The 15,566-nt window shown below is 45.6% G+C and overlaps 1 protein-coding gene across 1 annotated transcript in view; it reads left to right on the forward strand.

Moving 5' to 3' along the window:
* Positions 1-15,566, forward strand: part of LOC105907404 (protocadherin-16-like) — a 94,549-nt gene that overhangs the window by 11,650 nt on the left and 67,333 nt on the right. Inside the window, exon 2 of the mRNA XM_012835723.3 lies at positions 871-2,703. Within this exon, the coding sequence (XP_012691177.2) occupies positions 892-2,703 (1,812 nt within the window). The 5' untranslated portion in view covers positions 871-891. The remainder of the gene's footprint in view (positions 1-870; positions 2,704-15,566) is intronic.

Genomic DNA, 15,566 nt, shown 5'->3' on the forward strand with positions numbered 1-15,566 from the left:
CTCGTTGTGGAGACTTTCAAGTCTTTTCTGATGCCCAGTCCGTCAGAGACCATTAACTCTGTGCCATGTTTCATAGGCCTTATACAGAGCACCCAGCTGACTAAACACACTATAAAGCCACCACACCTCTCTGGATTACAGTCCTCTCTCCCTCCTCTTAATTATTGCTCTTTTTCTCCTGTAGTGTTAATTACTGGAAGTAATCAGGCACAGGGACCCATAATAATAGCTTAGGAGCAGTCAGTCTTTGATAACTGAACACTAAGGTAATAAATGATGGAAATGATTCAGATGCTGTAGACTGTGATTGTAGTCAGTTGCTCATGTCACTATTTGGTAGTGAGCGATAAAGCAGAGACTACATTTCTGTCACTCCATGTCATTTATGATTCATAGAAAAAGATGATGAACATAAATGATTTCAACCTATCAAGCCTTCAACTTTATAAAACACATTAGATAGACAAGGCCTATTCTTTTACTGTATGGGGTGGGGACGGGGTTTCCTCTCAACAAGACTTAGCAGATTAGGTATGAGAGAGAAGGTCATGGGAATAGGGTGCGTGAGGAGAGTGTTATGTTTTGAACTGTTAGAAGTCTGCACAACATGTGGCGCTGGCTTACAGGGGTCTTTGCAGCTCTGACTGGGGAAAGCTCCCCTCGCTCTAAAGCAAACCTGCTCTATGAGCCATAACAGATATTTCCCAGGCATGGCAGCTGCTTTTCCACAGCGCACGAGTGGCTGGAAGTGTTTTATGCATGTACCTGTGTACTTGGAATGCAAGCATGAGAGTGTTTGTGCTCTGTTAACACCATAGCACATCATAACATCCTTTTTTTTTCTTTTTACCCTTCTCTCCTTCCGGACAGGTGTGAAAAACATTGGCCACAATGACGATATCCAGAGGCTCAGAGGCGAACGCTCACGGTCCGTTTGAGAGACGCGGGACGTCGTGGAGATGGACGGCGCTGCTGCTGCTGCACGTGGGCCTGGAGGTGATAGGCGTGCTCTCTTCCGTGGCCCTTGGAGCACAGGAGGGAACGCTGGGACTGAAGCTGGACGAGGAGCAGCCAGCGGGGACTATCGTGGGAGACATCAGCGCAGGCCTGCCGCCGGGCATCACGGCGTCGCTCTACTTCATCTCCGATCACGACGATAAGGGTGTGGGGAATGACCTCCTCATCGACGAAACCACAGGCATCATTAAGACGGCGCGGCGTCTAGACCGGGAGGAGCGGGACCACTACAGCTTCACGGCAGTCACCATGACAGGCGTCACGGTGCAGGTGTCCATCACGGTGAATGACATCAATGACCACTCGCCCTCGTTTCCCAAGAGCAAGGCCTTGCTGAAGATCCCCGAACACACGGCAGTGGGGACACGCTTCTCTCTGGACCCGGCGACCGATGCCGACGAAGACCAGTTCACCACCCAGGGTTACGTGATCAAAGATGGCAATGTGGGGCAGGTGTTTCGACTTGAAACTAAGAGATCTGCCAACACAATCCTTTACCTGGACCTGGTGGTCAATGGTGTTCTGGACAGGGAAAAAAGATCATCGTATTCTCTTGTCCTCGAGGCCTTTGATGGGGGCAATCCAAAGAGGACAGGCCAGATGACCTTAGATGTGACGGTGCAGGATGTCAACGACCACGCACCAGTGTTCAACCAGAGCCGTTACCACGCCATCATCTCTGAGAGCCTCCCACAAGGCAGTAACATACTACAGGTCTTTGCCTCAGATGCCGACGAGGGGGACAATGGCCTTGTGCTCTACGAAATCAACCGGCGACAGAGCGACCCAGACCGCTACTTTGTAGTTGACCCTCGGTCCGGGATTATCACCCTCAACAAACCGCTAGACTATGAAGTGCGCAAGGTGCACGAGCTGGTGGTTCAGGCTCGGGACAATGCCAGTCACCCCGAGATCACCAACGCCTTTGTCACCATCCACGTCCGAGACTACAACGACAACCAGCCCACCATGACCATCATCTTCCTCAGCGAGGATGGCTCCCCCCGCATCTCCGAAGGTGCCCAGCCTGGCCAATATGTCGCCCGAATCTCAGTCTCCGACCCCGACTATGGAGAGTACTCCAACGTCAATGTCTCCCTGGAGGGTGGAGATGGCAAGTTTGCCCTCAAAACGAAGGACAGTATTATTTACCTAATCTATGTGGACCAGGCACTGGACCGTGAGACTCGTGACACTTACGAGCTCCGAGTTCTGGCCACTGATTCGGGAACCCCTCCGCTGAGGGCCGAGTCCTCCTTTACTATCCAAGTCATGGACATCAACGACAACCCTCCTCTCTTCGACCAGCAGGCCTACAAGCAGACCATCCCGGAGGTGGTGTACCCCGGCAGCTTTGTCCTGCAGGTCACCGCCCGTGATAAAGACACTGGCCCCAACGGCGAGGTCCGCTACAGCCTCCTACCAGACGCGGGCGCCCACTCCGACTGGTTCTCCATCGACCCTGTGACGGGCATCATCACCACGGTGCTCCAGCTGGATTACGAGAGCAACCCCAAACCGAGGGTGACAGTGGTGGCCACAGATGCCGGCAGGCCGCCCCTCTCCTCAACGGCCGTGGTCGAGATCAGCTTGCAGGATATAAACGACAACACACCGGTGTTCAGCAACAGCCACTACAACGTGTCCATCAAGGAGAACACGGCACCGGGGACCTGCTTCCTCGAGGTATGAATTCCGCCGTGAGCATGTCTCTCTCACTGCCTGTCAGTCTGAAAGGTCTTATCTATTTATGAGAGAAGTCTTAACAACTACTCTCTCTTTTCCACTCTTCTTCACCGCTGCTGAGCTTTGCTCTGACGACTCAATCCGTATGGCTTAGTGGTTTATTATTAAATAAGAAGCAGTGAAAGCATGCATGACGAGCATTGTAAGAAGTTGCCCTTGGCATATTTTTAGCATGCCTAGCATATGCAGACATATTCTAGTGTGGGACTTAGAAAGGGTGGTGTGAGTGTATAGAGACGTTACTGCAGCAGAATCCCACCCCCTTCGCTAATCAAATAGGATTTAAAGGTGTTAGAGAGTTCACCTCCATTCTCTTCAAAGAGATTCACATAGACCTGTCTGTTCTCCCCATCATGTGCTGTGTTGAAATCGTTTTTTCCATTTTATAATTACATTAAAGTTAACAACCCCTCACACCAAAAAAAAGAGAATGCAAATGCTTAGAGCATTTGACGACTGTAACAGCATTTCTCAAATGACAATTTAAAACTTGCATCACGAAAGAATTTCCCCCGTCTTATTTTTAGAGGACTGCCATGAATGAGCCACAGTTAGACGTCATTTCGTCTGTTTTCTGAGATGGCCTACACTGTGCTTTTTGCGAGTAAGAACAGTGTGTTTTTCTACTTTTGAAAAAAGCAAAACTGTCGGGCCCAGACATCAAAGTGCCATGGCAAGAAACGGCTCTGGCAGAGGCATCTCAGCTAGAAAAACCCCTCAGCTAAAATAGTTTAGATAAACACAGGAATTCCACATTGTTGCAGGTTCATTTAGCCTCTATTTGGAGAGTGTGGTTGGTGAACGCTCCGAAGAATTTGGCATGCAGGACCCTTCCAAGGAGGGGGAAGAACTGAGGGCAGGCAGTGTTATGATAAGAGAAGGAAGAAGGCTGAAGGAGTGAAAGAGAGTGAGAGAGAGAGAGAGAGAGAGAGAGAGAGAGAGAGAGAGAGAGAGAGGTGGACTGATGGAGGAGTGGCCAAAGGAAAAACATAGGGAGTGAATTTATAGGGACAGGAAACTTTGACAGCCTTGTTACATCTCAGCTTTGGCAATCTGTGAGGAAGTGTTGAAGCAGCGAAGGGCTCATCTGGAGGGCCTCAGTGAAAGTACTGGGAAAAAACTCTGCCAGGTATAAAACAGAGAGGTCAAATCATCAGGAAAATATGCTGTACAGAGAGGAATGTTGAGTTACAATAATCAAAGTGACGTTTGCGTTTGATGCTTTAATATGCATGAGTTAAATCAAAATGAATGTGGTCTCAACTTCTACAAGCTATGGCTGATCTGAAATGGGTAGTCCTGGTTCTTTTCTCATTGTAATAACTTCGGAAACAGGCACACATTATAGCAGGGGCTTGCTACATCTGGGAAAGGTAAGCTATAATTAGAGGAGCCATGTAGATGCAGGCTAACAAGGCTAGTCCTCTTATTTGTTGCTGCTGAATGCAAATCACCTGCAGTAGCATCAGAATAAATGAATTCAAATCTAAAATTTAAATAGGAAACTCATTCATTTTTCTAACACAAGACTGACTGAAACACAAAAAGAACAATAGGAGTGATATGGTGTGATGATAGGGTTTGGATGTATGGTGTATTTGTGATTGTGTGTTTGCATAACAGTTGAATGATTGCAGTTGTGCTGTGCATTTTGAATGACTGGCTTTATCACTATGTGAAATCATTCTTGTGGGAGAGTCAGAATCTCAGTATCAACACACATTTAGCTATGATGTCATATTCAAGTTTTAGTGGAGGGGGACAAGGATACTTCTTAGTATTCAGTCGCTCAACGGAAGGGCAAATACTGTGTGTGTGTGTGTGTGTGTGTGTGTTTGTGTGTGTGTCTGTGTGTGTGTGTGTGTGTGTGTGTGTGTGTGTGAGTTGGGGGTGTCTACTGAATAAACGGAGCACAGAAGGGTCAGACATTTACGTAATGAATGTTGATTTGTCAGCTTGTTCTCGTCTCCTCAGTTTCCTTTGCTCTTGACTCTGGACTGTGGGAGACAGGCAGATGCTGTTTGTTCTGCCCTGAATATCTAGCACTGATTGCACAAAGGATGTAGTGAATTGTGTTTTTTTTTTGGTTTTGTTTTGTTTTCGCTTCCCTCATTGTCTCGCATGGGCCTTTTTCTGAGCGCCAGTTCATTCATTTTCTCCTCTAACCCGTCGTGTCTTGGAAGGGCCTTATCTCTTCTCTAGCGCAGTGTATTATTTACATAACAGAGAGAGAAAGACTGGCCCCTATTTATTTTTCGGTTTCCTGGTGTTTCCTCTTCGAGTGGGATCTCAGGAGGCTGGGCTACTGCAGTCTTCCTGGCTTCTTCCTGCTGCCCCAGTGGTGTCTGGGAAGCCTGACCCCATTCATTGAGCTCTTGTCAGTTTGTGTAGGGGGGGGCTAGCATGTCCTCTGTGCCTGACACATATGCGCGCACGCACACACACACACACACACACACACACACACACACACACACACACACACACACACACACACCACATACCATGCACACATTCGCTTCCTCTCTTGCCGTCACACACAGATGTTGACACACGTGCACACTCCCGTACATCCTCTCACTGTCTCTGTCTGTCTCTCTCTCACACACACACACACACACACACACCCACATCATGGTTGTGAAGGCCTCCTCACCTCCTCAGTCTGTGGGGTCACTTCACCTCACCCCCTGCCCTCCTCTCCTCTGGCTAGTGAAAATGCCTCCGTGCCTCCGTGTAAGACAAGCAGGGCCCACAGACACGGACAGCGCCGCCGGGGGTGTGTCTTTTCCATCTGGACCTTTTCTAATTGCATTTACATTTACGACGCGAACCTGTTGTATCCGTCAGCTTCGACCGCGTGCCAAAGACAGAGAATCTTTTCCACATCGGTAGCGTGCCTTGGCAGCATTATGTCAAATTGAACACAGTTCTTGCAAACTAATCATTTACGCTTAACGGCGGGGTTTGAAACTTGCAAATGCACACCGTGTGTGAGACAAGGGTGTGTGTGTGTGTGTATGGTGGTTAGGGGGCCGTGAGGTTTGGGGGGAGCACATTCTTGGGGTCACGTCTTTGTCATTTCCTTTATGGCCTCAGTGGCACCTGAGCGAGGCCTCTCTCTCGTTCTCTCTGTGTCAACATGTGGTCCCCCCGTCGGCAGGTGAAATCGGCCAGGGTGCCTCGCTGCCCACAAAACCCACAGTAAATATCTCCATGTCTCCACCTGTCGAAGCAATCAGCCACTGCGCGGTGCAAAGTAATATTTTCCCTGAGTCCACGCGGAGAGACTAATCAGGCCGCATTTGACAGACATCTGGAACCTTTGTAAAGGAGGAAGCTACCTGGGGACAGCTTCCTGTAACACAAGCCCAGCGTTCCTAGTGGGGGTCACACTGAAAAGATCCCCAATGGAAACTGGGTCCAGACTGTGGGTACCTACAACGTCTGTGAGACTTATGAGGCGAAACACACCAGAGGATGCAGGTGGTGGAGAAATACGATTTGTGGTTTCTGTCTTTCAACCTTTTTTCTTCGACATATTTGCATAGTTACATGTTCCTGTACATTTTTCGGTGTACATTTTAAGGAGGGCTGTTTTCATTGGGTTTGTGTTTGACTAATTCTTTCACTCCACAACGGAAGGAGCCGGTAATGTTGTTAAAATATCCAACTGTAACAGCAAAGCTCGCCCCTTCTCTCTGTCTGTCTTTCTCTCTCTGTCCTGCTCTTTTTCTCTCTCTGTCATGCACACGCACACGCACACAGACACACAGACACACAGACACACACTCAAACGTTGCAGAACAGTTCCCATTACGACATTAAAAAACATCTCCACTGAATTGTCACATTAAGCAAATACCTCAAAAGGATAGCTTTGAGCTCATGCTTTCTTTGATTACTCCCAACTCAAACATGTAAAAGATGGGCAGATAGCTGGGGCTTGTGGATAGAGGGGTGGCAGTATGCCTCATTAAACACAATGCTCACTACCATATGGTGCTGTGGTTTCCACACAATCCTCTCTCCTTTTTCTCCCTCCTTTCTCCCTCATTTTATTCAATTTCCCCTCACCATTTTATGTCTAGGAGCACTTTTTCACAATTTGTTATATCCCTCTTCTGCTGCCTGTCTGCCTCTTCCACTCTCTTTGTCTCCTCTCATCAACAGCTTCTCTTTTTGTCTCTAGCTTCATCAGCTTCCTTTGTTTCATGGGGTCTGTGCAGTCTTGCCGCACTGCAGTAATCAATAGTTATCAGTCACAAATTAATTGACAGTGCACGCCTCTACGTGTGAGCCATTTTGCAAGCAAGCGGAATGTCATTTGTGGGCGGAGGTGTAAAATTGGCTATCGGACACAGAAAAAGCCTTACTGAGTCAGGACTCGCAGACACAGACTCTCTGGCAGACTGGGCATTTCCTTGTGGTGATACCGCACTCCTACACACACTGATAGCTCATTGTGTGGAGAGTGACATTTTGTACAGCCACCAGACAGAGAGAGAGAAAGAGAGAGACTGAGAGAAAAGAAAAACAGTGAATAGCAGCAATGGCTTCTTGTGGCCTGAACACTGTTCGTCAGCACAGGCCGAGGCTGCGGGGTGACAGCTGCTTGAGCTTGGAGAGCCGCTCTGGCCTCATCGCCACACCATGCTGTGACACTTGTGCCTCTCATCCTCTCCCTCACCCTATTAGTGGACATTATGCTGTTTTAGGTTTTTTTTTTCACTCTAAACTCTTTCCTCTCTCTATGTTCTTTTCTGATGATCTGTGTTTTTCTTTTTGCAGTGCTGTAATTGTTTACCTAAAATGCAGGGCGTATTACTCCAAGTACACAATTACTTCTACAGTGAACACCTGACATCCGCCCATGCAGCAGTGGTGATAACGTCCATATAAGGCACAAACCAGGTCACAGTTGAGGGTACAGTCTTGCTCTTCGACATGGAGCTACGAAAAGTCCAGCTCGTATCAGCAGTCCCCCAGACACTGGGGAAGTGGAGGAAACATACGGTGACTGAGCGACCTTGTCAGGCAGACAACGGGTGGTCTGGCGCAACACGGTCATCCCCCAGGCAATGCTAATCTAATTTCATGATGTGGTGAGCTAAATGTATAGATGTACTAGTCATTCCCTGGTGTCATTTCATTCATAGGCTCCGGATGGTTTTTTTCCTCTCTCTCTCTCCCTCTCTCTCTCTCTCTATTCGTCCGAAGTGTTGGGACTCAGATTCTAGGGGGGGGCGGCAGGTGTTCTCCTCGGCCTGTCTTGGGTTGACAGGGTTTTGGGTGATTTCTTTGCTTGCGACTCTCATAACTTTCCCAGAGTGTCGAATTCTCTCGGTGCGATCTTAAAGAAACAGAGATAAATGGAGGATGCTTAGGGCCGGCTTTTCACACAGCAGGTGGCCAGCCCTCACATCTGTGTCACATGAGCAGATCGCCGCAGTGAGGATCTTGGCGGTTCTCTAGAGGACACGTGTTTGCTTGTTTCTACTGGGCCTACCTCTTTAAAAGCAGCTGCTTTTCTCAGTGCTTTTGATATGTCTGAGACCAAACGCAAACCAATAAACGTACACAAAGTAAAACATTCAAGAAAGAACATTTTCACACAGAAGTGTGTAAGTGCATACACACAGACTCAGACACATGCACACACACACTCTCTCTCTCACACACACACACACACACACACACACACACACACACACACACACACACACAGATAGATAGCTCCAACAGTATCAGCACTGTTAGATTTTCTCCTTTCCCTCGCTGCATTCATCTCCTCCTGGACACTTCCTGACTCATATCTGGACAGTGCCGATTTTCCATTGTTGTGTCTCGCTGCTTTTTGCTTGCCATTTATTTATTTTTAGGAGGTCGTAGCTAGTTCATAGTAGATGTTTGTGTTCATTTCACATCAGACACTGAGACAAAATGACACAAGTGATGGATAGTATTCTCCTCTCCTCTGTCTAACTCTTTAGTTCTCCGGTCTAAAGAAAGCAATCTCACCGTAATGCTCTTCAAGTGTCCTTCACTGGTGAGCTTCAAGCAGTGTAATGTTGGACAAGACACTGTTTGCTATTCCAGCTGCTCGTCGAGCTCTTGCCACTATCTCTTAAATCACAATGTCTACGTTAGCATGTGCCAAAAAGCTTACACCATTACCCAAAGGCTTATACTCTCTTCTGGCTACAAACAAAAGGTTCACTTGGTTTGGTCATGCTTAAGGCTTGTCCATATGTCAGACAAGAGCACCAATGCTGAAACAATTGAGACGATGCATATGACAACCATGATATTAAAGCTGATGTAAGCTATACTGTTTAAAGTGATACCTAAAACTAGCTGTCTTGGTCCAGTCTGGCAACATCAAAAAAGATGCTCTGAAGAAAACAATGTCTCCAGGACTGTTCTGGGCTTTGTAAACAGCAACATAAAAGTTGTTCTTTTGACCCGTCAGGAAAGTCCAAAAGAATTTGGCATCCTTGTTGACAGTGGCAGAAGTTTGCAAGAAATGCTAACATTGCAGACAGGTGCTTTTTTAAGTTGGCACGTTTAATGCAACATCCGTTGTCGATATTATTTTTATGAGCCCTGCCAGAGTAGTATTATCCAGATTTAAACATATAATGTCCAAATAATCTTTACGGAATTCTGCTTTATGTGTAATGTCCAAAAACTCTCACTGCTTTCTTTACACTCTGTTTTATCGCCTCCCGTCCAAAGGCCAGGCTCCTTTACATAGATAAAAGACTGCATATTCCAGAAAAAACTTGGGTGACCCTGTGAAAATGCAGGCGTTCAAGGCTAGCCAGAGTAGCCAAGTAAGATAAAAAATAAGATTCATTAGGAACGAGAGAAAAGAACCAATTAGGAAAGGGGGTCAAGAGTAAGTTAATTAAGCCGCCTGTTTTTGTTTTTCCACTCTTTCTTTTTTCACTCCTTTTCTCTTCTATTTTTGTCCAACCTCTTGAGCAAATGAGAGCGACTGAAATCAATTTTTTGACAGAGGTCACTCCACATGTAAAGTGTCTCAAAAAGACACCATGAAAGATGCTTTTCCTGAACGTTACGTTCCTAGATCTGAAATCTATATTCGCTAAATTTTCCTTTGTCTCCTCTCCCACGTCTCTCTCTCTCTCTCTCTCTCTCTCTCTCTCTCTCACTCTCTCTCTCTCTCTGTAGAGCACACCGAATAGTGAAAGTTTAAGATAACACACAAAAATTTCCAAGGCTTCTGTATTGGAATGTATCATTGGGAATACTGATACCTCCCTAATACACCGACCAGTTCTCAACACAACACTTTGTAGCCGACAGACTTTTTCCACAGTCCAGCCCTCCTAAAGTGTTTGTCAGACTTTGGTTTGTGTGGCCATTCAAAGGTAAGTGGTAGTGTCAAAAGGAACTTGCTGTTCCCCTCAATTGTATTCTCACACACGTTCCTCTCCCAGTACAGCCTTCACGATGTGGTTTTATTCCAGTTCCCAGGCAAAAGAGCCCCTTAAGTGCAAGTCAGGATATTCTGAATATCGGATATCCTCTTCATATCTTCCTTTCACCATTGGAGTGATCCGCTCTGACGGTTTCTAAGACGGGCCTGCTAGCTTAGAACCCAGCGCTGTAAATGTCTTTCCTTGCGCCGGGTCTGACGGTGGAAAGACAGTCTTCTGAGAGTCTCCCATGTCGTCTGGTTGGTCCAGTTTCCTCCAGCACCTCCAAAGTAAGCAGCGGCACTCTCTTAATCTGCGGCGAGCACTCATCATCAAAGACCTCGGCTGTGTGAAATTCAATTATGAAGCTACCGAGCATAGCGCACTGGCGGGCCAGACATAATAAATGCTGTATTGATTTAATGAAGAGATTGCCATGAAGCGGACCGCACTTTCTTTTCCCCCATTTCAACGTGCATGGCAGCATACCACCACTGCGGGCTGGACTACTGTGCTCTCCAACACTTTTTGTGGTTGTTGTCATATCTCAGCTGACTCTACTTTCCACTTTGGGGTAATGGGTAGTTGCTTTAATGAAACAAACTGAGAAGCACTGAGCTTTCAGTGGCGTGATATGTCACGTAGGCATGTGTACACGCACACATACACACACACACACACACACACACACACACACACATGCACAGACACAAACATGTGCATGCATACACACACACACACACACACACACACACACACACACACACACACACACACACAAACAGACTCATGTATGAGCATACACACACACACACACACACACACACACACACACACACACACACAAACATATGAGGGGCCGTCTAGGACATAACTATTGAGACACTCTCACACTCACTACTGAGACACTCTCACACATACTAATGAAACACTCTTACATTCACTACTGAAACGCTCTCACACTCACTACTGAAACACTCACACATACATACATACTCTGTAAACCTATGCACGCTCATATATAAAACCTTATACATACTCGTCTGAAACACTTACACATACATATGAGAAACACACACGCATACATACATACCTCTGTGTCATATACACATACATATGAAATGCTTACATGCATACAAGTGAAACATTTATACGTATCTATCTGAAACACTCATGCATGCACATATGAAAATGCATATATATATATTGTTGAACACTTATACATTCATAACTGAATCTCTTGCATACGATTACAAAGATAGAAAAAGTTTAGATACATGTGCAAGTGTTTCACATATATTTGTATAAATGTTTCAAATGTGTATGTATACGTTTTTCAGTTATATGTATGTATGCTCTTACATGAGGATGTGCAAGCGTTTCACATGTATTCATACAAGTAATTTCAGTAGTGAGTGTAAGAGCGTTTCAATAGTGAGTGTAAGAGCGTTTCAGTAGTATGTATGAATGAAATTTCAAGGTCAAGGTCGTCAGTTACGTCAGTTACGTTACACCTTACGTCTAGATATAGTTTTCAGTCCCACTACGTTGGCTATCTGTAAAGCATTGTAGGAAGCTCCTCGAAGTAGGAAAGTATTCCTTCAAACACATTTCAAACAACACTTTCGTGAAGTTAGATATAGTGCTGGTTGTTGCGGCGAAACTAGCAACAATCTTACAATTCCACAATCAAGAGTCGAGACTCGAGAGGCTGAATGTGTAGATCTGAAGTTTATTAGGTCTAACGCCAACGGTCAATGGTATAGCAGCGAGTAAAAGCGTGACATTTCAGGGTTATTTCCATCGATATTTTTTTTTGTGATTGAATATGAAGGTGCAACTTCTAACTATTTTGATCAGTCTGCAGGCCTTATTCGTAATTGGCAATCGTTGATTTTTTTCAATAGGGTGCTGCGCTGCGTTCAATGCCTACAGCAAGACCCAGGAGAAGAGAGATTTTTTAGAGAGCTTGGTGACCACACCATTACCCTAAATTCTATGTTGTCTATGGTTCGTTCTAGGGAAGGACCTGATGGAGAGACTGTTGTTTTTTTGGAGTCAATATGTTTTTGTTTTAATAGGTTTGGTAACTTTAGAACTAGAAGAAGAGATCAAGAAAACTGCCTTCCTCCGGTTCCACCTACAGCCAGAAATGGCCTTCCATGTCGCCCACGATATGATTTATCAATTGAGCAATTTAACCAGTGCATGGGACTCGGTTTTAACTGGCAGGGAATTGCTTTTTTTCCCAAAATATATTGATTGAAATAACCCTTAAATGTCACGCTCTTACTCGCTGCTATACCATTGACCGTTGGCGTTGGACCTAATAAACTTCAGATCTACACATTCAGCCTCTCGAGTCTCGACTCTTGATTGTGGAATTGTAAGATTGTTGCTAGTTTCGCCACAACAACCAGCACTATATCTAACTTCACGAAAGTGTTGTTTGAAATGTGTTTCTTACTTTCCTACTTCGAGGAGCTTCCTACAATGCTTTACAGATAGCCAACGTAGTGGGAATGAAAACTATATCTAGACGTAAGGTGTAACGTAACTGACGTAACTGACGACCTTGACCTTGAAATTTCATTCATACATACTACTGAAACGCTCTTACACTCACTATTGAAACGCTCTTACACTCACTACTGAAATTACTTGTATGAATACATGTGAAACGCTTGCACATCCTCATGTAAGAGCATACATACATATAACTGAAAAACGTATACATACACATTTGAAACATTTATACAAATATATGTGAAACACTTGCACATGTATCTAAACTTTTTCTATCTTTGTAATCGTATGCAAGAGATTCAGTTATGAATGTATAAGTGTTCAACAATATACATATATGCATTTTCATATGTGCATGCATGAGTGTTTCAGATAGATACGTATAAATGTTTCACTTGTATGCATGTAAGCATTTCATATGTATGTGTATATGACACAGAGGTATGTATGTATGTGTAAGTGTTTCAGACGAGTATGTATAAGGTTTTATATATGAGCGTGGATTGGTTTACAGAGTATGTATGTATGTGTGAGTGTTTCAGTAGTGAGTGTGAGAGCGTTTCAGTAGTGAATGTAAGAGTGTTTCATTAGTATGTGTGAGAGTGTCTCAGTAGTGAGTGTGAGAGTGTCTCAATAGTTATGTCCTAGACGGCCCCTCATACAAACAGACTCATGTATGAGCACACAGACACACAGACACACACACACATGGATAGACTCATGTATGAGCACACACACACACACACACACACACACACACACACACACACACACACACACACACACACACACACACACACACACACACATAGATAGACTCTAGGCGCGAGACTCAAAGGCACCCACAGGACTACTTCCATTATCCCTCCCCCCCCCCATCGATCTGTCCCTCTCCACGGTGGTCCATCCCACATCCCATCCCATCATCTGCTGAAATACTCGTCACACAGACTGACAGTTAACTGAGGCTCTCAGTTGGACCCATGTGACACATCAGCCTGTTTGGACTTTGGCTATCAGTCCATAATTTACTGTTATTTTGTTTGGTAAATGTAGGGTGTGTTTGTTTTACAATTAGGAGCCTGTACATTTGTTTGAGGTTTGTGCTTGACAGGGAGACAAAAATGGCTACTACTGAGTTTTTCCAAAACCTCATGCTGAGTTGATTCATGGGCTGCTTTGGACAGTTTTTGGTAAACTTGTTTGAGTTGGCATCACAGGCTCTCCTTATGTGATTCAGACGTTTTCGAGGCAGGCTTTCTCAGGCCAGAGAGAGGAGAATGAAGGCTTTCTTTGAGATTCTCTCCCTCTGATTTTCCTGATAGGCTTTTAAATCAGTAGCACCATGCATCAAGGGGCCTCCACTACATAGATCACGCTAACAATTCACAATGGCTGTATCCTGAAGAAAGACCACATAAATATATTGATGGAAATACATACGCAATCCCTATATATCACTATGGAGATCCAACTTTCCCATCCTCTCATACAGTCAGTACACTATAGAGTGTAACAGGTGTCCTTCCCTGACAAAGTCATTAATGGTGCAGGACCGGGGTATAGGGGAACTTGTCTGAGCTCACCATTCACAATATTTTTTCTTCTTTTTTTTCCACCTCTTTTTCCAGTCCAGGCACTATATAAGAGGCCTCTGTGGAGATATCAGAAATACCTCATTGTCCTGAGCGAAAAAAAAAATAAATGAAATGGCACGTTGACCTCATGTCTCTGTCAGTGTGATCAAAAGCGCTGACCGGCGCTGGGCGAAGCGGAGCGGAGAGTTCCAGTAGCTGCTGCTGCGCACATCTGGCCCGTAGCGCCTCTGTCCGTCGGTCAGACACACGGTGCGGCCCACACCACCACGCTGGAAAAAGAGTGTTTGAAAAAAAAATAAGAAAGAAAAAAGTTTTAATGCATTCTCATCATGGTCCCAGGGATGGAATTACGAGGTCCCGACTCCCGCGGAAGACCTCTCGTCTGCGGGCTGCTACGCGCCGCTGCTGCTGGTGCTGTTTCTTAACTCCCCCCTCTTAAGTGCAGTCGCCCAGAGGGGCTTTTAATAGACCAACCATACCAACTAACTTTCCCCCTCAGAACGTTAAATAAGCCGCCTGAGATCACAGGTCTGATTTCTTGGTTACCATTTCTTGGGTGTTGGTTGTGTGTAACATCCTTGCTGGTACACTTTTGTGGCACTGCAGAGGCATAGTTGACTGTGGTTAGCATTTATAGGTAGCAGCAAAGTAACAAGCTTAAGACATTAAGCTTTAAGACATTAAGAAAAGAGTTCTGTGGCTCTGCCCTTCTGCAACACTCACTGTATTGAGCAGTAATAGTGTCTTAGCTGTAGCATAACAACATTATGTTTTTTTAGTGGCACTGTCTTTATGTTCTAACTGCCTACCTGCAACACTCACTGTATTGAGCAGTAATAGCGTCTTAGCTGTAGCATAACAACATTATGTTTTTTTAGTGGCGCTGTCTTTATGTTCTAATGCCCCCCTCCCACTGGGGCAGGGCCTCTGGGGCTCACAGCTCCCATGGTTGGTGCCCAGATGCCCAGCTGTGGGGTGGGAAGCACAGGCCTTCTCTCTCTCCTTCTGATTGCTACGTGGAGCTCCGGATCTCCCGGCTTAAGCGTCCACCCCTGTGTGCGAGCGGATATCGCGGCTAATGCAGAGCACCGGTCCCACTGCTGATGAGGAGGAAGTGGGTTTCTTTTCTCTTCTTTTCTTTTTTTTTTCTGGTGACTCACAGACATGGTTTCTTATCGAGGAACCGCCTTCAAACAGCCAGACACATGCGCCGTGGTGATCAAACGCAGCTTGT

The sequence above is a fragment of the Clupea harengus genome, chromosome 8 (genome assembly GCF_900700415.2).
Source record: "Clupea harengus chromosome 8, Ch_v2.0.2, whole genome shotgun sequence".
In the NCBI taxonomy this organism is placed as follows: domain Eukaryota; kingdom Metazoa; phylum Chordata; class Actinopteri; order Clupeiformes; family Clupeidae; genus Clupea; species Clupea harengus.